The sequence below is a fragment of the Paramormyrops kingsleyae genome, chromosome 6, assembly GCF_048594095.1.
Source record: "Paramormyrops kingsleyae isolate MSU_618 chromosome 6, PKINGS_0.4, whole genome shotgun sequence".
Lineage (NCBI taxonomy): Eukaryota > Metazoa > Chordata > Actinopteri > Osteoglossiformes > Mormyridae > Paramormyrops > Paramormyrops kingsleyae.
In genome coordinates this window covers 36,922,609-36,948,060 of record NC_132802.1, presented here as the reverse complement: position 1 = coordinate 36,948,060, position 25,452 = coordinate 36,922,609, and the positions used below count along the sequence as shown (strand labels likewise).

Genomic DNA, 25,452 nt, shown 5'->3' with positions numbered 1-25,452 from the left:
TCCGCGCCCCGTGCAGAGCGCTCGCTCCCGGCCGGAGTTGGGTTACCGAGCGCCGCCGACTCGGGCAGGCGGAGCTCTTATCTTAAAGGCACAAAAACCCGACTGGTGCGGGGATGGCGGTGGCACCTGGCATCCCGGAGCGGTCGCGCACCGACGGGCACGGGTCACGGTTCAACGAATATGTAAGCATTAACTAATGAGTTAATACAAAACTAAAATAAAGGTGGAGCAGCATGATGACATGTAAAATTGATGTTACTAAAGCATCGGTGTAACTAAACAGTCCCCTGCTTTAGAGTTCAGTATAAAACATTAAAAGTACAACTGTACAAGAATGTAGTGAAATGTAGTGAATTGGATAGGGAAACATAGCTTAATTAGGAGGGGCGCGTATACGTGCTATATAATCTTTATATTCTCTTTAATTTCATTCAGCGTTTTCAGAAAGACGTTGGAGTGATGAATCATGCAGAGTTTTAATATTTTTGAGCAGTTATCCCAAAATGATTCTTTGAAAAGCATTATTATTTATTTACCAAAGTTCCAAAGCAACAACATAAAACCACAACTTCTCAACTTACTGCAGAATTAAATGTGTACCTTGACTCTCCTGTTTCCAAGAAAATTGTTCATCAGGAGCTCCAAAGGGTCAATATTCATGGTCGGACTACTATAGCCAAACCTTTGTCACTCAGGCCAATGCAAACGTTGGTTTCAATGGTAACAGTAGTGCAAATCTTGGGCTGTGTACAACATGAAACATATATTGTTCTCTGATGAGTCCACCTTCACTGTCTTTCCCACATCCAGGAGAGTTATGGTGAGGAGAAGCGAGGCTTAGCACCTGGATTGTTACATACCCAGAGTGCAGCATGATGGTGGATCAGTGATGGTTTGGGCTGCAATATTAGGGCATTCCCTAGGCCCACTACTTGTTCTAGATGTGCATGTCAGTGCCAAGGACCAAACCGTTCTGGAGGACCATGTTCACCCAGTGGTTCAAACATCGTACCCTGAAAGCGGTGCTGTGTATCAGGACGATAATGCACCAATACATACAGTAAGACTGGTGACAGAGTGGTTTGATGAACATGAAAGTGAAGTTGAACATCTCCCATGACCTGCACAGTAACCAGATCTGAATATTATTGAGCCACTTTTGGGTGTTTTGCAGGAACGAGTCAGGAAACGTTTTCCACCACCAGCATCACATAGTGACCTGGCCACTGTTCTGCAAGAGAAATGACTCAGAATCCCTCTGGCCTCTGTGCAGGACTTGTATCTGACATTCCCAAGACAATTTGATGCTGTATTGGCTGCAAAAGGAGGTCATAAACCATATTAATAAATTATTGTGGTATATTAAACAATATCTGTTATTAATAGGTGCTGTCAAGTTGATGATGTTGACTCCTGGAGACCACATAGATGTTTTTTCTCCAGAATGTTCTCCACAATCTTCTGTTGTGGTCTTCAGGTTTCCCAGTGTCTTGCTCACTGTGGTGATACCTGAGTGCATCCACCTTGTTGCTGGTTGGTCTCTCCAATGCACTGGGTCTTCTTATAATACATCAAAAATGAGATCCTATTGTACTGCATGTTGAGGCAATGGGTCCATTAGGGTTCTTCTGCAGTAGCTGTATTTGCTGGTCCATCTCACAATATATGTGTCTCTCTATGTGTGCTCAACTTAAGGTGCCTGTCTCTAACTGGGAGTTCAGCAGAGATCAGCAACCCCAGGCCTCGATTCTTTGTACTCTGCTATTCATTGTGATCAGTGATTTAATTATTTAGGATCAGCCATTAAACTGACTGGCACCTCATACAATATTAGGTGACTTCACATAAGCTGTGGGCTAGATTGATGGTTAAGGAGACAGTCAAAGCTACATGCCAGTTTAAATAAGGAACCTCCTCAAGTATTCCATTTCACCAAATACCTCTGTAAGAAGTACATCTGTATAAGTGGTGCATTTCTAACTTACACAGGATTGTCCTGTGACTTGGCTCTTTACCTAGCATTGAAGAGGGAGGTACTCAGCTCCCACACAAGCAGCCTCTGTTGCCACCTTGTGGAAATCTGTGACTCCTTCTAACTTGGGAAAGCTTGAACGAACAGCATAAGTCGATTGTGTTCCTCTGCCTTGGTCTTTAGGTTTCCCAGTGCCATTTTCATTGATGTGATGCTTGAGTCCATCCACCTTGAACACCGCAAACACTTATGAAATCATAATTTACTTTACATAGCTGTGCATTAGCTGTGGTTGCACTGGCCCATTGTAACCTTAACTAAAAACAGATTGCTGTTGAATTGAATACAATAAGCTATCCATCCTTCAACCCATAGTTTTCCAGTCTGCTTTTTCTGGGGAATGTTGCAGTGGCAGCACACCAATGAGATGAGACCAGACTTCAATCTCTCTAAGTTCAGTTACTCCAATTCATTTTGTAGAGACATAATTCCTCCAGCCATGAGGCCTCCACATGACATCCCAAAGACAGATCCCTGGCATTCTTCAGAGACTAAACAGATTAAACATTAAACCAATACATAATAAGGCAATGTTATAAGAGTTGTGTTTTCAGAGTCAATTATCTCTTTTTTTTATTGTTGGTTCCCTAGGGGGCTTTGTTGGCACCAGTAGCTTCAGTGTTGTTCTAATCCAGTGGTCCCCAAACTTTCTCTGCAGGGCCCCCTTTTCTAGATAGGAACATTATTGAGCCCCCCCCCCCCCCCCCATTCAAACTACACAGGTTCAGATTCAAACTTTATTTGAAATACAACTCCCTTTTCTAATTGAGCGAAACAAATGCAATTACAAAATACAAATGGTGCAATTTCACCACTGTGGGAGAAAAAAGATCAATCAATTAAAAATAAAAGTGCAGCATAAGTTTGAAATTATGCTAATGCATATTTCAATTAATTGGTTTTCCATTATTTCATATGGGGAAAATTCGATCAAAACTCGAACTTTTTAGGATTCGAACCCGAGTTCTGAACGGATTAAGTTCGAGTTCTGAGGTACCACTGTAAATGTATAGATATATTTTCAAGCTACCTAGAGACACTTGCAAACTATACATGGATGCCATGATTATTCTGAGATGATCATTTATCATGTTGGTCCTAAGAAGTAAAATACCACTACAAGAAGGTTGGGACAATAATCAGTTGCTGAAGATTTAAGATAAAAGCCAGCTACTATTCATTGTTCTATACTTAGGAAGATCTTTCAGAGCATTGACTTATGTTCACTTTGCAAACTTACTGTTTAATTTATAAAATGTTTCATGGTACAGCTCCACTGATTCTGAAAGAACTATGCTGTACTCTGTATAACAAACATTAGTCAAGTAATTACTACACAAAATGGGTATGTGTTATACAACAGCAATTTGTTTTGTCATTTAGAGTAGCTTGTGCCTTGTATCACTTGTCCTGGGTTGGCATATTAAATTTAGCTTGTAGTTAATTACAAGATGGGGAGTTACCTATTTGTTGTCAAATAAACATTGTAAAAAAATTCTCAGTTGGTAAGAAGTATTCAAAACTTTAGTCGACATGAACACATGAAGATTTTGTGTAATTAAAAGATAAAAAAACAAAATAATAATAAACTGTTAACACTAAAAATTAAGTCAACAAAGTATGGGAAGATCCATTTTGACTGATGGTGTTAATTATAAACTTTACATTACCCAAGCCTCACAGATCATACGATGACACTCAAGGGCATTGCTAAAGATGTTGCCCCCCCCCCCCATTCCAAAACAACTCAGTTATTTTCCAAATTTTTAGGGCCCCTGTCAATCTGGGGCCCTTGGAATCATCCTAACTCTCCCCCCCCCTCCTTACAGCACCCCTGATGACACTTAATGACCTAAACAGGTTTTGTGTTATCTTAATTTATGGGTTACTGAGGTACAAACTTAATTCATTAGTAGGTGAGGTCAATTAACTGCACCATTCCGACTGATGTGTTAAGGAATTAATTACATCATAATTTGGAATCATAAGTTGGAACAATATGTTATGTATGTTTCTAGTAGCATAATTAGAGGTTTTTCAGCATACATTTTTTCAGTTGTATTTACTAGTTTTAAAATAATAATTATATTATATAATATATTAATATTTATATATTCATTTATTATATTAAAATATTAAAGTACAAAGAACTCTCGTATTGGAATTTATATTAGTATAGGCAGTTGTGTATAAAATCAGATCAGTACTGAAAAAATGTGGATTGGCCCATATCTAATCATATTCCATCATATAAAAAATAAGACACACAAACTGGATTTCAAAAGCATGTTATTATCCAGACTACAGTAATTTGAACGTATTCTATGTGAATCATAAATATCTTTAAACCAAAAAAAAAAATAAAAATTCAAAAACACATGAACAAGGTTCTTGAAAACACGTAAATCTCTTCTTTTGCGCATAAAAAAAGACCACTGACAGTGTACGTTGCTGTAAAAATGTAGAGTAAAAAGAGACAGCTTTTAAAGTACAATATTTTGTATCCTTTCTCAAAACAAACTGAATGTAAAATGGTCAAAATATATGTTTTTATGCACAGGAGTCAGAATAACAAAACTTATACCACGGCATTGTTGAATTATCGAACCTGATTGGTTAGAATGGTGTTTAATTTTCTACAACTGTACACATATGTAATTTACCTGGCAGGCACTAAGTAAATTATAATCCTAAATTCTAATTAATGTTACTTAAATTCCAGATGTAGGGCACATTTCAAATTACAAGAAAATATATGGAAATGTTTTATCTTTGGAGCAAGAAAATATTTCTATAGTATTTGTATTAATTGTGTTTTCAAGTCGTAACTGTGAAAATAATGTCCAATGTTAAACCAAATGTGTTGTGACCGTGGTATAAGAGGGTTAATGAACTCCAAGCTGTGCATTATATGTTTTTATAAACACTGTGGTTCTATACCTTAAGAGCCTGTCATACATTATCCTGTACATAATACGCCTGGATATAAAACAAAGGGACTGAGACAAGGTTTCTATAAACTACAACAGCAGGAAGCAGCCTTCAGGCTAGTGAATACATACATTGTTCAAACATTTAAATATACATGGAGCATCTCTCTGAAAATTTGGCATGATTCCCTCCAGGTTATGGATCATTTTAACCATTCCATTCTGCTAACTACTACTATATACTATTCTAAGCACCACTTTTTGCCCATCCTCAGCTGTGGTCTTGCCATCTTTTGCTTTGTCCATGTTGTTTTTTCAAATGGGTGTTTTATTTATGCCACCTGTAAAAGAAAAAAAATGGTCTTTAAAATGCTGAGTAATTTCTGCTGCCCGTACTGATTTAATGGTGCATATTACCTATCTGAGTGCTGGAGTGTGTATGCTTTAGTAAATTTGCTATGTCAATCTTTGTTGTGCTTTATTGGAAGGTCAAATCAGCTATACTGGACTTGAAGGGTGCACGTAACAATCGTACAGACCGCGGAGTGTACATTTAAATTTGCTAATATTTTCAGAGGCAGACGAAAAATTGCTTTAAATTCTTGACCGACAACAAATACATCCCTTGAAAAACTGATGGTTAGCAATCAGTATTGGATGGAGGACTTGGATTAAATATTGCAGTCAAGGCTGCAGGGAAATCCTGGAAGAAATGTAAGTTACTGTCTACAGATTAAATGGTTTATTTTCACTTTGATTTACATCCTTTCCACTCCCCATTCATCTCACTAGATTTTCTGGAGTAATACGTTAAAAAAGTTATATGTTAGCTACTGCATGCATAGCTGGTCAGGTAAAAATCAAGTTCACCTTCATCAGGGACATGCTGCCGGCTAAAATTGCAAGGGTGTACATTTTAAAACTAACCAGGTAAAGAGGCTAATGATAGCATCAGTCACCCAAAGAACATTGGCTTTGTCCAAATTCAGGGGCTGCATCCTTCAAAGACTGCTTTTGAAGACCGAATGTGTCACAACAGCACAACAAGGTTATCCCATTTTGAAGGCTCCTTCATATGCAACCCAGAGATGCATTATTCTTTTGCCAAAATCCCAAGGTTAACTGCACAAACCTTTGAAGGACACAGCCTACAAAGACTACCAAGACCACGTCGTTCGAAGGATACAACCCCTGAATTTGGACACAGCCATTGACACAACACACTAGCCATACCGTGGTAGCTGGGACCTGCTGACGTCTGTCCTTAAGGGCCATGAAGGAGAGGTAACTATCATATGCAAATAAGACAGTAGCCAGCAAACCGAACACCTGAGAGAGAGAAGAACAATCAGCATGTTTACTGGACGACTTCACCTCTCTGCATGCATTTCAGGGAAAAGAAGCTTAGTCGTCCTAAAAACCCCAGTTAGGCTGTGGTGGTGAATCTCCACCAGGCGATTCTGAGGGCCAGACTGCTTTCCCTACTGCGTTTCCTTATCATGGTCATGAGTACAAAGGTCATGCCCATTTGAAGGAAGTGGGCCTTGAGGAAGGGAGCAGCCAGTAATGTAGAGAATGCATTACATATGTGTAGGACAGGGGCAGGCAGAAACAAGTATGCTGAAGTAATGTCATGGGCCTGGCTGTTTAAGGCCAGGGGACAGTGGTGAACTCTTACCCCACCAGCTAAAAGGGCCGCATCTTTCGATCCACTGATCACACAGATGAGAGAGGTAATGAGGTAGAGGACAGCACCGACCACAACTCTAAAGAAGTCCTGCAGGGAAAATGAGAATGTATCCTTCCCTTTTGGTCTATGTAACATTTTAAACAGGCAGGTATTAAAGTAATCGTTGATTTGACAGGTACATTGCAGGCACCTTTCCAACGAAAAACAACTTACGCTCCAGACCCAGCTGACAAATGGAAACTGCTTGTCCCAATCCATCATAAAGACAAAGAAGAAGATGCCGGCGAACACCATCTCACAGATGGCCACAGTTACATAGCCAGAGTATATCGAGGCTGCGTAGCAGATGAGAACCACCAGGCTGATGACCTGAGAAAGAGGAAGGGAGGGAGAGTAAGCATATCCATATTCACCGCTCTATTACATGCTAAGCCATATTCCATTGTCAAAATGCCACTGGGGGCAGAAAGAAAGGCTAGCTGGGATTTGGCCTTAGGATCATTCCATGCCTTTGCTCATATTAAGCCTTTCTGGTTCCTCTTTGTCTGGGTTACTCTGCCTCATCATTAATCTCCATTATATATCTTTTCGCAAATATTATACTGAAAAACAAAATTAGCTCAACTTAAATACTGTAATTACCAGATTAATTTCTAAGGGCGGTTTTCCACCGCACCAGGTACCATACTTTGTACGGTACTTTTGGTACTCTCCCTTTTCCATTGACTTCTGGTTGAGTACCAGTACCAAAAGTTCCAGTACCTGAAATGCCAAACCAAGGGCGTTTTTCCACCGCACCAGGTACCGTACTTTCGGTACTTCCATAAAGTGCCGAAAGTTTGGTACTTCTTTCATGTCGGTTTTCCACTGGCGTAAAACATGGTACCGGTGCCAAATGACATCATCAGTGACCGCCCCTGACTGACAGCCCAAAATTAAAACTAACAGTTGAGGCTGGAAATTGCGGTTTATTGTTATGTCAGCTTCTATCACAGTATAAGATTTAGTAAAATCCAAATCATGCTGCCATCAATTACATTTACGTAGGTACACTTACTTTGGCTAAGCCGATCAAAGCAGTAAGAGTTAGCTTACTGCTAATTCAGTCTTTTGAAAGCAAACAAATGATTTAATTATGTTTTTTGATTTTCAAGCGGCATTGTTCGGTGTTTCGCGTGTGCCGCATTTCTTCCAAGCGGCTTGGTATTACGGTGTTCCCGGCAATTAAGTTTCCCTATATTTCTCCTGTCTATCAGGAAATAATGTTTCCCCTAATATTAAAGCAAAGAGGTATGTGAAATGTCTGAAAATCACTCAGGTACATTATTACATGTGAATACAGTAGATCGTCACGCATAATATAGTCTTATAAGCAATACTATACCGTTTTCATCAAGAAATATCTCTATCGAGTGAAATAAGTAATTTCATTTATTATCTGTAAAAACAAAAAACATAGAAAAGGCATGTGATGCTTTAAAATTAATATATGGCTTGTTTACAGCGAAACCGTGTACAAATCAGCGCGCGACAGGGGAAACATAGGGAAACTGAATTGCCCGGAACGGCAAAAACTTTTTTATTTCGAGTCGTGCCATCCAAATACCACTGGATCTGTTCATCCGACCATATGGCGATTAAAGCCTGTGTTTCCTCGTTTGTCCATCCTTCAATTTTACTTTTTTATATTTTTGTTTCTACTGCTTTTTATTTTGTTTCTCGCTGTGATCGCTCTGTGTGTTTCAAAAGATGGCGGTTGTATTTTGTGTTTCAGCGGCAGGCTATTTGCATAACCAAATCGATAGCAAATACGTTTGCAAGTCCCACCCCAAAGTACCAAAGAAGTACCCCAACTGGTTTGGCACTTTTGGTACTCGAGATTTCGGTACTGGTACTCGACCAGAAGTCAATGGAAAAGCGAAAGTACCGAAAGTACCGTACCGAAAGTACTGTACTTTGTGCGGTGGAAAAGCGCCCCAATTGGGGTACTTTTTTGGTACTTCGGTAGTTTAGGTTGGGACTTGAAACGCTTTCTTTGTTGATTGGTTATACAAGTAGCCTGCCTCTTAAACACAATACAACAGCCATCTTCAAAAAATTGTGAAACCAACAATAAATGATTAAAAATAAAATGGTCAAAGTAAAAGGTGACGGTGAACCTGGAGCTCACCTCAGAAAAGCCCAGGGAATAAGGCAGGGTACACCCTAGACAAGATGCCAGTCAATCACAGGGCAAACACACACAGAAACACAATCACACACTATGGGAAATTTAGAGATAACAATTCCTCCTGCAGGAGGAAAGTGTAATATAATTTATTTTATATATTGGGTATACCTGGATAAAACCAGGCAGGACCCACATTTGCCTCCAGAACCAGTGAGGGTAGACAAGTTGAGAAGAACCAGAGAACCAAGTCAGAAGAACCTTGCTATAGTCTTTACAAGTTAGCGCTACTACACTGATGTCTCACTGCCCGCATGTATGATGTAGTTGCTTCACAGAGTCACGCTAGGCTTGGGTGGTGTTATGTTAATATGGTACGTTAAACATAAGGATACACCAAATTTATACAGATCACTAACTTTTGGGCATCACAATATGCATCTCATAAATATCTTAGGCACACTAATAAACTCCTTACCAAACTGTGGGTGTAAGCATACGTCTGTATAGTAGCCGGCGTGCAATGCAATATTTAGATATAATGGAGATGTAATTGGCCTGGGGGGGCGGTATTCACTATTCTGGGAAATATATCATGGGGAAAAGCCCCCACCCTCCTCAGTCAATGAAATTTATCTTCAAGATTTCAAAATACTGGAATAGCATTGCTGAGAATACCATCAAAATACCATATACTTTAGTATAATGTCGGTCAGTACCATGGTATAAAAATTTTTTTAAACCGGCAAAGCATAATTCACATAATCTTAAGTGTCATCGGGGTCTAAAACTTAAATATCCCGAAGGTTAAGTTAAGACTGTATTAAATCAACATAAACTTCAGAGACTTCTGAAGTAATGTCATTGACATCAGTTTCATTACAGGTTTGTGGAGCTCAAAGGTCAGCCAATTATCAGTATCGGAATTAAAAAAAAATAAATAAAAATGTATCAGTTATCCTTATTGGCCAAAACTTTCACATTGGTGCACCACTGATATTTATACATCATTTGAGAATTTATACACAGCAAAGTAAAGTAGTAAACAATATATGGTGTTATCAGCAAGTTCTAACTACCATGACAATGCTTAGCAACTTAAGTTACCATGGCAATAACCTACAGCGCTAACAGGATATGGTCAGCAGGAAAATTTGGCATTGGTCGAAGTCAAGTTTTACTCGCAAATAGGCATGTGCCGGTATCACATTTTCATGCTGCGATTAATTGATTGAGCTTTTATCACGGTATACGGTATTATCACGATATTGTAATTTTACAAGAGAAACAGGTAAAAAAACACAAAAAACTTCAGTTTCATCAACTTAGTAACTTTAATAACTTTTTAATTAACTAAAAGTACTTCAAACATTTAAATACAAATAAATATAAATAAAACAATACACAATATAAAAGTAAACTTGAGCAATTATATCAAAGTGAATGTGCAAACTGCAAAAGAACATATAACATTTGTTATATGTTTTTAAATAGATTTAAGAAATAGTGATAGTTAAGTCTTTTTTCGCTCAGCCGAGCCTTCTCTGTTACTGTGTGGAGCAGCCTGTGTCAGTCACCTCTTTTACACCCCCCCCCCCCCCCCCCCCCCGAACTCACTCACTCACTCACTCACTCATCCGGGCATGCACTGCGGTCTCAAGAGGAAACGCAGCTTTTTGATATAAAGTTTTTCTTGTTCCCGAATACAAATATTTTTTTAAGTATTTGTTCGAAATAAGTATTCGTAAAAACACATTATTTGTGCCTTTCCGAATACCGTATTCGGGTTCGGCTCCACCCCTAATTACAAGCAAAGTAAATTTTCGTTTTTTTGTTTTTAGATTAAAAATAACCCAAGTTCCAACTTTCAACTAAATGCATCTGTCATTTCATACTATATTTTAGTAATAGAAAACACACGATGATGAGCTTAAGTTTTGCACTTTACTTGTACTCTCTTGTAAACATGTAAACATCAAGTTTACTCGCACTGTGTGAAAATGTATGATTGTGTTGCATTCCTTTTTTAAATTAAAATCAAATTATTCTGCCTAACTTCCATTATTAATTACAGAACTTACTTTTAGCTGAGTATTGTATTTTGTTGTTAAAATACGAGACGCAAACTTAAGTGTAGCAAGTGGAGTTCATGCTAACTCTTAAACTAACGTTACATGGAAGCAAGCAACATGCAGCAAATGGAAATAAGTTAACGTAATTTTGCCATCCTGTCTTTCAAATAGTTGTTTTATGTGGTATTCAGCATGAGAAATGAAGTGTCTTACCTTTATCTCCCTGAATTGCAGTGGATGGTTGTCGCGAATATGAGCGAACATGTTAGACGTGTTCCCGTGTTTAGCAGCCACTTTCCGTCCACATGTTTTACACAAAGGGAAACCGTCTTCGATCAGCAATCCCTCTGCATTTTTTTGGAACCCAAAATATTTCCAAACCTCTGACTTTACCCTTTTTGAAGGGGGATAAATTGTCGGCAGCGTTTCTCCTTCCGCCATGCTTCTTCTTCGTGTGAGGATTAGAGTGCGGTGGCAGCGGCGGCGCGCACTGCGTGCACACAGTGCTTCTACATGTGGGGATTGTTTACATCAGAGTGCGCATCAGTTCTGCGCAGCATATACGCAGTGTTTCTTCAAGCGGTTGATGGAAATAAGCTAATGCGCGTTCTAAAAATATAAATTCGGATCTATTATTTTTCACGGTATTTTGAAGTGCCCGCGATAACAATATCGTGCATATTCATTACCGCGATTTATCGCATTACCGAATACCGGCACAAGCCTACTCGCAAAAAAAACCTGCATATACGTGAGAAGTTACCACTGAATTTGGGGCACTATTATTTCCTTCTCATTAAGATTTTTCTTATCCAGAAAGAATCCTGAGGGCCACGGCAAGAGCAGAGGGTTCATACTGATGTACCACTTTCTCACGGACTGTGGGATCTCCAAAGCCAGACACTCAGAACCGTGTAAAGACGATCTGAAGTGTTTCATTCCATCCTTCCATGCATTTATACATCTCTAAAAAGTTCTGAATCTACATCAGCCACCTAAACCTGACCACACTGAGAAGGAAGTTATATTAATATAGGACGTACCTCAATGTAGTGCAGTAAACACTAGTATATTTCTGTATGAAAGCAGGCTAATTTGGCTAATTTTTGTCACAGGAAATAAAAGTGAACACCCCTAACACCAGCATTTAAAAGGGTTGTACAAACAAATATAATGGAAAAATACTGCATTAAGCAACTATAAGAACACTTTCCTATACTGTATATAGTCATATACTGTACACATCTTTGCCATATATCTAGCTGCAAAATGTTTGAAGATCATACGAGGAAGGCTACATAAATCGCCTCCAGCTTTTACCTTTCTTAATTTATGAGATATATATTCTAAAACATTGTGACTGTCAAAGCACATACATGTGAAGGCAATGTATTAATTTATGTTACAACTATCTGGACTGCACGGTTCTTTTAAAATACCACTTTACCCAAAGAAAGCCACTGCCATCATTCAAAAAGAAAAATAATAATAATAAAAAAAAACTTTTTAAACCAGACATAACTTTAACAGCATGATACAGTGTATAATGAGGACAGTATGACCCCACACATTCCAATAACTGCCCTGAGCTAACAGATACACATGTTTCACATGGACAGGCCATAAGGACCCTACTGTTCTGAGTCTATCATTTAGCAGGCATACCTTTGGCATTCACATCTACCGGTTACACCCAATGTACTAATCATTTACATGGTGTTACGCAACTGTAGGGCAAAAAATTTGCACAATCAAACTGTCCATCCCTACCCTAAATTAAACGAATGTGTCTGAGGAATACTACCTACACTAATTTTGCACATGGACAAAATTCTGACAGAATGGCTGAACAATGATCAACAGAAACAGAAGCTATGGTTACATTCACACATCAGCAACCAGACAGTTTACAGTTAACGAGGAGCAGTAGACCAGGAACTCAGAGAAGAAACAATAGGCAAGTTCTGCCTAAAACGGGATGCACCAGGCTGTGGGCCATGTGCTGTAAACCATGCCTTGGTTTCCAAACGCGTGCAACAATGACTGTGTGCTCTAGGTGAACCAAGACCAGCCCTGAGGTAGGAAGAAGTCAAAGATCCACTGACATTAGAAAGACAATCTAAACCAGGGATGGGGAACCTCTTCCATGGAGGGCCGGTGTGGGTGCAGGTTTTTGGGATGGCCTCTCAATCAGCCAATAATTAAACATCTCAAAAACCCGCACCCACATCGGCCCTCCATGGAAGAGGTTCCCCACCCCTGATCTAAACATTATCACAGAGAGCAGTTTGTATCTCGTAAGTGGCAGAACTAAAGTCGCACATAGTGCTTTTCCACTGTACCCAGCCCGTACCATGAACTGGCAGTTTTCCATTGCAAAGTATGCAAGCCATACCCAGCCCATACCTGAGCTGACATGGGCCTGTTAATAGGTGTGACCAAACTGAGCTGTTTGCGTCACCACTAGGGCTGTCGCTGTGTAATCGTGAATATATGGCACATGCGCAACAACTAGTAGGGCCTTAGATGACAGGTGAAACATCTGTACAGACGCTGGTTTTTTGGTACTTTATGGACATTTACTTATGCCCACAGTTTGATAAGCAGATCAATAGTGTGCCTAAGATATTAATGTGATTTTTATTGTGAGGCCCAAAAGTCAATAGTCTGTATAAATTCAGCATATCCTTATGCTAATTAAGTTTAGTTGCCACATGTTATGGTTCTAGTAAATCATGGAAGCAATAAGCACTGAAGTGGCACTGAAGAAAAGAACAGCTGCATTTATGTCAGAAAATGCACCAATACCAAAGCATTTGTAATTGCAAAAGTGGTGCGTTTTCTGACATAAATGCAGGGGTGCCAATATTTTAGGCCGTGACTGTAGGTATTAGACCCGAAGCACACCACAGAGTTGGATCAATAACAAAATTTTGGCTTTAATACCAATACTAGCTGCAGTACCTCAATAGCAATACCAATCTGATACTGTTTTTAAAGCCATTTTCCAAATAGGTTTTAGATTTTATTTATTTTTTTGTTCATGAACATTCACCTTCTGTTTTAAGACCAATGTCATAAACTGACAAAAAAATACTGTTAGACATAGTGGAGTGGAAAGAGTTTTTGAGGCCTAGGCATCATTTATTTTTGCCTTTATTTGTTAGACTTCCGTTTGCAATAATGAAAATGTCTGCACTGAAGAGTTTTAGTTTTGTATTTGCAAAGGAAACCCTGTGCTTCCATTTCGTTTTACAAGTCTATGCATGAATTAAAACAGCAGCAATAGTCTGTAAGAAGCATACTCTATCCCCAAAGCTCCAATTTCATCAGCCACACCAAGCCAGGGTAAGCAGAGGGGTCTGGGGGAGGGTTCCCTTCAATAGACTTCTGTGACTCCGGTCCCTTTAGGTAAATTTTGCTGTTATGCTTAGGGTAGAATCCACCATTTGACTGCCCAATAATTTTAACATTAAAAGTGAAATTTGCAGAGATTAATTAAAACTCTGTTCAGTACAGATTCTGATATTAATTTGGCCTCATCTGTTACCTCATTGACAACAATGGTCAACAAATTTTGTTATTTGAAATAGGTGAATCTTACAGTATTTTTTGTGCTGAGAAGGATATCTCTAAAATCCCCAATCAAATTTTAAGTGACACACAATTAAACTTTACACTATATTTACAGTATATTTGCATTAGGCTTGGGCATTGGCACAGATGCCCCAATTTGAATTGATTCCAGTTTACAAGCTAATGATTCGATTCAGATTGATTCAAATCCGATTCAATATAAATCCGATAGGAATAAGATATGAAATACTATATAGCAGCTTTCCATACTGGAAGAGATGTTTAAGAAAGTTTTTGTTTCCCAGTAAATTACAGTAGCACCGGAAAGAGACTATGCCAAGTGGATAAGCCCAAGCCACTTTAGATACGATGCTGGAAACATATTCAACATGCTAACTCATTTGAGACATCATCCGAGTGTGTGTACGACTGGAGCAGGGCAGGACAGCCCCATGGCATTTAAGGTGACTTTGCCAGGAAATTCAGGAAATTGTGTTTATCGCTGCAGTTACTTTCAAAACAAATTCTGTTTTCCCTGCTGTACTGAAGTTGCACCAAACCATGAACACAACCTGAGGTTTGTACTAAACTGGGAATTCTGTGTACAGTGGTACGGGACACATACTCACTCCAAACGTTCAGGGTGTTTAGTGTGCCTCCTATAACCTAACTGTACTGTTTTGCTTCTGTAACACCTGAAATTTCATCTGGGATCATGGAACTTCCTTCCTTCACTCCATCTCTATCTATGTATCCATCCTTATCTGCAGAGGTGCAGCGACAGGACAGGCAATGGCCAATTACATAGTACATTGCAACAACAAATCTGCTTTATTTGTGTATTCTGTTTGTCAGAAAAGTGAAAACAAAGGTCTTGTGTTTATTAAATTCTCTTTGATTATTTTATAAATGTACACTTCACAGTAAAATAAAAGTAAGAAATTTTACCACACTGGTGGAGGGAGAGTTGAAAGGCCCAAAGGAGTTCTTTGCCAAGGGCCCCAGAACAGGGGTACCCAATCTTATCCGCAAAGGGCGGGTGTGTATGCAGGTTTTTGGGATAACTTGTAGGTCAGCTGTTCAAACCCAGGTGTGAGTATTCTTTCAGCCAATCAGTTCTCTAATTAGTAATCCAATTAGGGAGTTGCAGCGAAAACCCGCATACACACCGGCCCTTTGTGGATGAGATTGGGTACCCTTGCCCTAGAATCTCCTCTGCTTATCTGTATCTGCACCCAAAAATCCAATGCAGTATGTTACAACACGTTACAACCTCCAGCAGTGCATGACACTCCAGACCTCACCTCAGTTCACCTATCATTCAACACTGGCTGTATGGTGATTTTTTTGGCTGTTACACAATGGCACACTTTAAGTAAAAAAAAAAAACAAAAAACAATTTACCTCAGAATTACCCTTGAAGCTCAAACACAACATGTAATTACAGATATTGCCTCTACAAACCATACCACTATAGTCACTCGTGCTGTCATGTACACATTTACTTCATACTATGACCCCATGGTAGGGTTTTGTGCTGAGTGAAACTGTTACCAGAAGGTCAGCAGAGTCAAAGGCTGGGTTTGGAAATAGCTCACCCGTTGGCATAGAATGTCAGGAAGCCATCCTCTAAATTCGGATGTGCCACTTAAAGTTATTTACAGAGCATTATTATAATCTGTATTCTATATCCTATTATGTCACAAATGGAGATCTGTTATACTACAATAATATTTGGACTGTTTTGGTACCTCCTTTCATAAACAACTCATTCAATTTAATCTATTAGTTTACAGAGAAGCATAGATTGTAACTACACAATTCTGCCATTCAGCACTGTAAACTGGCAGCATGAAAAAGTGCTTCAAGAGCAATGAGTGATCACATTCACTTGCTGTAATATACGTAATTCTTGAAAATGGAAAAAAAAAAAAGCTGCCAGCCAGAACAGCAGCATGAAACTGAAGTGACTCATACATCTTTCCACAGAAAGGGGGACTTTCCATTCCAAAAACTGTCCACTTTGGCCAACTGCAGCATTTACCCAACTGAAATTGCTGCTGTAAATTCATGTGGCCATGTTTTGCCCATTTCAGCTCCATTCCTTTTCCCACCATACATGTGTTCTAAGAAAACCAAATAAAACTGGGAACAGTACCAGTGGAAATCCTGCAGATGCATTTTATAAAAAGATGTACAAGACTCCACCTTGGATTAAGTCGTTTTTAATGTCAGTGATTACTTCAAAATCTAAAAATAGCATAATCCAGAGGTTTAAGTAAGGACCTATGCATCGTGTTTAATGCTATGGCCTTCCTTCTAATATGATTTCCTACCCCAGAGTAAAAAAGTAATTTAGTATTGATCGTCTAATCTCAGCCACTGCATTTCCTGATCCGTGAACTTAATCAGTGTATTAGATGCATTTAAATGTTTGTAGATATCTTCCGACTTATCTAATCAGCATATTCTAATGGACACTCGTGTTAGTATAGCTGTTTATTGGTATTTAAATAATTTATGTGGTGGAGTATACACCAGTTGAGCACAAGTTTTCTTCAACAGGTCATAACAAAATCGCAGCACCTACTACACACGTTTTATGTAAATGCATTCGGGTAAAGGCATATATAGATATTCCATTCCCTATCGCCTTCAATTTCAAATCGGAAAATAACATTCACTTAGCATTTTATATGAATATTTTCCACATCTCATTAATTGCCTTGGAAATTTGTGAGCGTTCTTTTATAGTCAAGTAAGAACATTTCAAACGGCACAATTTATGAAATGCTATTTCAACGTTTGATATTTTTTTTAACCTCCGGAAAACTTTCCATCTGAATGCAACACGAAAGACCCGCGCGTTAAAACGCTCCAGTGCCAAAACCACACCCTTCTCATAACGACCACTTTTCCGGCGCATTTACTCTATCTGTGCAGGCGTACTGCCTTTTATTGTCGTTATTTAGTATTTTGCCACACAAAAAATATTTTTGTGTGAAACTATGGAAGATGCCATAAAATAGGCATACTTTCGCACCGGAACAGCATTTAGGGAGATACTTCTTAATTCATCTACACAAATCTCTTTATGCATCCGCTACCAGAGCTTCCGAATACTGACTTGCGTTGTATTGTCCTATTTCTTATTCTGATGCTTCGTAAAAATGTAATAAATGGATCCAACAAGCAAGCAAATTTAACCCAGCCAAAGAAGAAAAGGTTATTTCACTGTTATCAAGGATATACTGTAGGAAGTCGGTAGCCTACTTACAGTTTCTGCGAGTAGAATACCTCCTTTTCTGGACCGCGAGTAACTGATGAATCTCTCCTTAGGGCTCGCTGAATTGTTAGGTTCTGTGCTGTCTGACATTGTTCGGCTCTCTTAACCGTTTCAAATAAACTATTCGCACTACAGTCTATATACAGAAGTTTAAAAGCTGAACACTCAAGCAGTCTGAATCCACAAGCCAAATTTAAAACGACGGAGCGAAATACAGCTTAGCTAAAAACTTGTCTGGATATTTAAAAAAAATAAAATAAAATATATATATATGCATATATAAATATTGAAATGAGACGAGAGAGAATTGCCAAATTTCTTAACTTAAAGCTTAAAAGCTTGATCAAAAAAAACATGGAGTTCGCGGATCCACCCCCTCTTCCCAACCGAAGAAACTTTAAGTGTCGTTGGTAACCACGCCTTCAGGGAGGAGCACTGGAGGCACTGGGCAGATAAAAAAGATATTTTAATAAGTTCTCCAGCGCCGTGCTGTTACCATAAGTGTACGTATAGCTATAACTAATAGCTTAAATTATTAGCATAGATAATAATACTGACCCCTTGATGAACCTGGATAATATAACTCGAATAGGACTGCACGATATTGTGGGTAAAATATCTCTATTAATAATAATAATAATAATAATAATAATAATAATAATAATAATAATACTTTTTTCCAAGATTCAAATTTGGCAGCACCAAAGCTAAATACATTACTACTGAAATAATAGAAATGACTGTACTATAGACATTTTCTATAGTGGGGAACGAGGGATCTCGTCGACTCATTCACCACTTATAAGAGATCTCAAAGTACCGCCCGCAGCATGTTCACAATTCAGTCATTACTAAGTCTGGCCCACAAATCGACCTTTAGATTTCTACAGAAAAAGAAACAATGTACTGTAACATGATTGCACTAATCTGCGTCGGCAAACGCGGCAAGTTGCTTACGGAAAGACATACAGCAAATAGTGTGCACATAGCAAGTAATTCAGCATTTGAATGCACGAATAAGACGTATGAATATACGTAAATAAAACATACAGTACGGTAAATGGCAATTCTGTGGGCAAAATTACCTTGTTCGTAAGGGAGGTCAAACTAGAATAACCAGACTTGTGACCAATTACAGGTGATGTATAGATGCAGAAATAACAGCTCAGTACAACACTGGTGTGCAGACAGGCATCACTGAATGAAAAATGTCTTGGAAAGTTGAAGAGTAGAAAAAATAGTTATTGATGTAAACTGCATAAATCCAGGTATCAATTCTGCCTTATTTCGTTATAAGTTACAGGCTGCTGGTGGCGAGGGTATAATGTGTTTACTCCAATGTCATGCAAAGTATCCAGATCTCAAACCTAAAATACACTTTAAATTACAATGGTGACAACCAGTGGCGTGCACAGACATTTTGGGGGGCAAGTGCTCCAGGGGGAAAAAAGGGCACTTTTTGCATATGTGGAAAACCTTTTCTTTTTATAATAAAAAAAACGCACAGGTTAAATGCAATTTGACTTTTATTTCAAAACATTCTCTAAAAATAGACCAAAATGTATGAGAACGAATAAGACTGACTGTGGTCATTACAAGAACAGGGCAGAATGGTCGTTTTCACAGGCAATTGGGAACTGCCTATTTTTCCTTTAGCAAATTAATGTGTTAATGTTGCCAATATGTTACACCAAAAAAAATTAACATGTCTAACCAGTGCTTCTCAAAACTTTTAACATGCACCCCCAACACCGTACCCTTCAAACTACCAATAACAACGTCACTGTTCTGTCACAATCAGGTCACAACACAGTGCGTAAATGTCTGCGAGCATCGCTGAGTCAGTAACAACCAGTTAGGCTAAAGACTGCATCTTTAGACAGTTGGACGGTGTTCTAACTTTCTCACAGGAGACACCTACTAAAGACAGTCAAAGACATTAATTTAAATCTTACCAAAGTAGGACAGTAGTTGACGTTAGTTATGGAAAGGCTAATCCACAAAAACGGAGAAACGTCCATAATTCTATTATTCATAATCATGTCAAGGTTTTAGGTTTTTCTGCAGTTCCATCTCTAAAAAGTGTGATGTCTTCCCGTCACTGACTTCAGTTTGAAAACTTTGTATTTATTCACAGATTTCCGTGAGATCATCCTAAAATTTGTAACGAAAAATGGGCTCAAAAGAGCCCTCTGCCTAACGGCATGTAGCCTATAGCATAACGTGATATTTTCAATAGTGTATGCAAAAAGGTCGGAATTGATGGAGAGTGGGGTTGCCTAAATGGTTTAGGTTACATTTTAAATGTGTCGTTTTTTTGTTTATCCATATGGATGGATGGAGGGGGCAAGCTGGCAAAGTTTGTCATGTGCAGTTTCTGACAGGCTACTTCACAACAAAACAATTGCAGGTTGGTCTTAGAGGGCAAACAGAATAATTTCACTCGATTCATGGGTTACCTGACTGGTTGGGAAGGGAAAGAGCTGCCGTGTTGTCCGCCGTGGCTCCCAGTCGCTATAGTTAGCCTACTACAGTATGCCTACTCCAAGTAGTCCTATGTCATGCCGCTGCTACACGCCTCACAACAAATGAACTGCAAGCGTGTTCACGTGACACGGTGACAGTGAAAAAGCGACAGGGTTCGGGTGTCTTTGAAGAAGGGGCACAAATCAAGCCATTATTTTCACACCTTTTTAAATCGCGCAGCTTTAAAAAAAAAATAAAAATCACGTCTTTCAAAAGGGCACTTTTTTGGACTGAGGGCAAAAGGGCAAGTGCTTCAGCACCACCTCGTCTCTATCTGTGCACGCCAGTGGTGACAACGTAAACCTACTGAGATTATTTACTCTAGGCAGCAATATATGTTATTGCAGTCTTACTCATATCTGTATCTTGAACAGGAAAGGAGGATGACTTGATGCGGCTATTACCTGGCTTTGTTGTGACAACAGGAGAAAATAATTATAACAAAATTCTGCTGTTTCCAAGAAAACATTTTCTGTTTATAGTGATATGTAGTGCTGTCACAATTACTCGATAAAACTCGATTATTAAAAGGCTTCAATTAAGTGCTTTCTAATCGATTACTCACTGTGGTCAAGCTTTGCCGACACACAGTCAAATCATCCGTGTTTTAAATGTTGGTTGCACGCATAGATATGACATTACGGTATCAACTCGCGTTTAGGAAAATAACACTAAACGACCGCGCATAAGAAAAGGGTGAATACTCATATATACGAAGTACAGGATGTACTTAAATACAATTAATTTCTTACTTTCCCATAATGTATTCAACTTTCCCATAATGTGTTCAACTTTTACTATACCATTTTCAAGATAAGGCACTTTGAAAACCGTTATTTTGTTTTATGAGCCAAGTTTGACAGGCCATATCTCAGAATTTTCACATAATATACAAACAAGTCATAGAGCATCTGAAAGGCAATGTCCAAGGCTATTTCCAGTCAAAATCTGGTTAATCATCGAACTGCGGCCTAGGGTGCTCTGGTGCCAGGAACACTAAGGAATACCCTTCTGTTCGAACATGCCGTTTGTTATGGACAAACTGTGGTTAGCACAGAAGTCCAATAACTGTTCACCTTCCAACACCCCATCCATTTCTCCAAGAAGGTCGGATACTCTGAACTGGTGTTCAGTGTACATGCAGAGACAACAGTCAGAGCCCATCTCCCAACTTGAATGTCAAAGGGAGGCGACCCTGTCATTCACCGTGGTGAACTCCAACTCACTGGCACCAAACTGGGGGGCTATAAGTAGACCCACCTCTGCCTCTCACCATGGGCAACTCCAGAGTGGTATAGAGTCCAGCCCCTCTCCAAGGTTTGGTTCCAGAGTCCAAGTCAGTATCTCTCTACTTCCCACACCAACTCAGGCTCTTTTCCCACTAGAGTCTCCACATGAGGATGGACCCATGTTTTCCCTTCTGGCTATACTGCTCGCCTTTGAGCTCCCGTCCCAGGCCTGGCTCCAGGGCAAGACCCTGGTATCCCCAATCCAGACGGAGTAATATAGTCCCTTGTATTTTCTATCATCCTGGCGGTATTCTGAATTGCACTTAGTATGGCCAATCACCTACTGTAGGACCAATTTGCCTTGGGAGTCCCTACCAGGAGCAATTGACCCCAACAACAAAGCTCCTAGGATCATGACGGCATGCAATCCCCTCCACCACGATAAGGTAGTGATTCATGGAGGGTTATATTAAAATTATATAATGAGCCTGATTGAACACAAATTCTATGCAAATAAACACCAAATGAAACAGCAATTGTGTTCTCTTTCACTCCCTACCAATCTGCCCCTCCTGTTTCTCCCTAGTGTGGCTCTAACAAACCACACCTGTTATGCATCAGTCTTACCTCTCGTTCCTACCCTTAATTAATATACTCCAGCTGCCTCTCGTTCTATTCCCTTGCTAGTCTTTGTATAATGGTGCCTTCCAGTCCTGTGTTCCCCAGTCTTGACACTTATGTTGTTAGTCCTGTTGTTGATCCCAGTGTTGAGCTCCCCAGAGATCCCTTTGTTGTGAGTGGAATAAATCCATCTTGCTTTGCCCTGATTCTGGACCGTGTCTTTCGTCCCACACCCTCAAAACATTTTCTCCTCTGGATTTGAGGTCTTATCAATTCCTTGCTGAGTTGTAACAACTGCTAAAAAAACCCCTATATGCTGGCTACTTGTTCTATTGTTCAACATCTTGGACGTCTCCACTTATAATGCATTTGTCATCTGGATGGCACGGAATCCATATTGGAACAAAGGAAAGCTCCAGGGGTAACTCTCTTCAAAAACTTGGCAAGGGATTGATAATACCTGAAATCGACAGTGCCATGGCATTGTAAAAGTCAAACAAATTTTCTCTGGAAATAGATTGGAACCTTGCATTTCAGAAGGTATAGGACTTGTTTATATATTATGGGGAAATTCTGAGAAATGCCCTGTCAAATCAAACACAAAATAACATGGATTTTAAAGTGTATTTTTTGAAAATGTTAGAGTAAAATTTTGTTTTCATGTCGTCGGATCTGTGGCAGGATGTTTTGGACCCTCGGGTGAAGAGAGGAGCTGAGCTGTCAACTGATCACCGTCTGGTGGTGAGCTGGATCCAATGATGGGAGAAGATGCCGGATAGACCTGGTAGACCCAAACGCATAGTGAGGGCTTGCTGGGAATGTCTGGTGGAGTCCCCTGTCCAGGAGATCTTCAACTCACACCTCAAGTAGAACTTCTCTTGCATCCCAAGGGAGTCAGGGGACATTGAGCCCGAATGGGCCATGTTCCAGGACTCCATTGCTGAGATAGCAGTGCAGAGTTGAGGCCGAAAGGTTGTCGGTGGCAATCCCTGAACCTGGTGGTGGACATTGGCAGTAAAGAGAGCTATCAAGCTGAAGAAGGAGGCCTTAGCTTGTGGGACTCCTAAAGCAGCTGATAGGTACTGGCAGGCAAAGTGGAAAGTAGCTTTGGCAGTTGCTGAAGCAAAAACTTGGGTTGGGAGGAGTTTGGAGAGGTTATGTAGAAGGACTTTTGGTTAGTCTTGAAAAGATTCTGGCAAACCATCTGGCGACTCAGGAGGGGGAAGCAAGGCCTCACCCATGCTGTTTACAGCAGGAATGGAGAACTGTTGCCTCAAATGGGGATATAGTCAGGTAATGGAAGGTATATTTTGAACATCTCCAGAATCCCACTGATCTGCCTATTTGTTTATGCATTATGGGAAAATGCTGAGTTAAGCCCTGTCAAACTTGGCTTAAAAAAAAAAAATAGTGAATTTCAAAGTACATTTTCTTGAAATAGTACAGTACATGTACATGTTGAGCAAATTTTGATTAGAAATAGCCTTGGACCGATACATGCCTTCTGCAGAGGTAAGTTTTTTTAAAAAGTAGGCACAAGGATGTCGGCGACCGGTTACTGGATCTCTCTGGATGAGAATGGCTCCTACTCTGGCTTCTGAGGCACCCAGCTCAACCTCAAAGGGCTTCTCAGGTCGTGGCTGCTGGAGGACGGGGGCGGAGCAGAAGGCACGTTTGAGTCATTGGAAGGCGACGTCCACCTCTGGAATCCACAAGAGACGGGTTCCTTTTCCTCGTGTCAGAGACGTACGGGGCGCGGCAACCTGGCTGAAGTTTCTATTGAAATGGCGATAAAAATTGGCAAACCCTAAAAACCGCTGCAGTGCCTTGGTCGTGCGGGGTCGCAGCCATTCTACCTTCCGCTCATCCATTGCCACTGTGCCTGGTTGGATGACGTAACCCAGGAATTTTACCTATGTTTGATAGAACTTGCACTTCTCGCCCTTAGCAAACAGACGGTACTCACGCAACCTCTGGAGAAGTTAGCGGATGTGGTCCACATGTTGAGAGAGGGAAGGAGAATAGATTAAGATATTGTCGATGTATACGACTACGAACTGGTTAACCATATCTCGAAACATTGTATACATGAACGCTTGGAATATTGATGAGCTATTGGCAAGCCCATAAGGCATCGCTCGATATTCGTACTGTCCTGTGTTGCTTATGAAAGAGGTTTTCCACTCATCCCCCGCTGGATCCTGAACCAGGTTGTAGGGACTGCGAAGGTTGAGTTTGGTGAAGACCTTGGCCTCTCAGAGTTACTCTAGAGCAGAGGGGATTAAGGGCAAAGGCTCTTGCCGTCTCACTGTAATGGCGTTGAGAGCCCGATAATCTATACATGGACGTAGTCCCCCGTCTTTCTTCTTTATGAAGAAGGACCCCGCTGCAACTGGGGAGGTAGATGGACGGATAATACCTTGTTTTAGTCCCTCCCGAATATATGCCTCCATAACTTCTTCTTCATTCATGGAAAGGGGGTAGAGCTGACCTTTAGGGAGCAGTGCCCCCCCTAGGAGGTCAATAGCGCAGTCGCATTCCCTGTGAGGGGGTAATTGAAAGGAGAGGTCTTTGCTGAACATGTCCAGAAGTCCGTGTACTCGGCTTGGATGACAGACAGATCCTCTAGGTCCAGACTTTCCACTGAGGAGGCACAGCATGGTAAAGCCATACACTGGTAGAAACATTGGGCTGACCAGGCAGTAAGCTCACCCGAAGACCAGTCAATCTGTGGGTTGTGTTCCTGCAACCACGGGTGACCTAGGATCATGGGATCCTTAGTCGTGGGGAGCACCAGGAAGTCCATGGTCTCCACATGTAGCACCCCCACTCACAATGTCACTGGGCCCATTCTATGGGTGACCTATTCTCTTTGTAGGGGCTCTCCACTGACACCCAGGACTGCAATAGGTGTGGAGAGTGCCTGCAGAGGAATCTTGAGCTGTTGGGCCAGAGTGTGGCACATGAAATTCCCGGCCGCCCTTGAATCTATTAAAGCCCGTGTAGACTGCACCTCCCCTGCACAAGTTACAATAACTGGTGTGGTAAACTGAATATGAAAAACTCCAAAAAAAACTGAGATGCCTACTTTTAAGGAATTTTCTGGGTGAGAGGGGCGAACCAGATAGGAGCGGAGGGCATGACCAGGTTCTCCGCAGTAAAGGCAGAGACCTGTATAGAGGGGAATGCTCAAGCTGCAAGGGCTTGGTGCGATCCTTGGGAACCGTGAGTGCAGTGGGCGTGGCCATCGAGCGTGTCCACCTGAGGGAGAGCGGAATATAGTCTTCAATAGAAGGCTGTCAGCTCATCCTGGATCTCCGAAT

General features: G+C 40.3%; 1 protein-coding gene across 1 annotated transcript; it reads right to left on the bottom strand.

The window, feature by feature from the left end:
- Positions 1 to 2,755: 2,755 nt before the first annotated feature.
- On the bottom strand, positions 2,756 to 18,150 carry LOC111847821 (proteolipid protein 2-like). The gene is made up of 5 exons (XM_023819370.2): positions 17,745 to 18,150; positions 6,866 to 7,021; positions 6,641 to 6,739; positions 6,196 to 6,291; positions 2,756 to 5,303 (listed from the first exon to the last, which is right to left on the bottom strand). The coding sequence occupies exons 1-5, from the start codon at positions 17,841 to 17,843 to the stop codon at positions 5,295 to 5,297; spliced, it is 459 nt and encodes a 152-aa protein (XP_023675138.2). The 5' UTR covers positions 17,844 to 18,150; the 3' UTR covers positions 2,756 to 5,294.
- Positions 18,151 to 25,452: the final 7,302 nt, after the last annotated feature.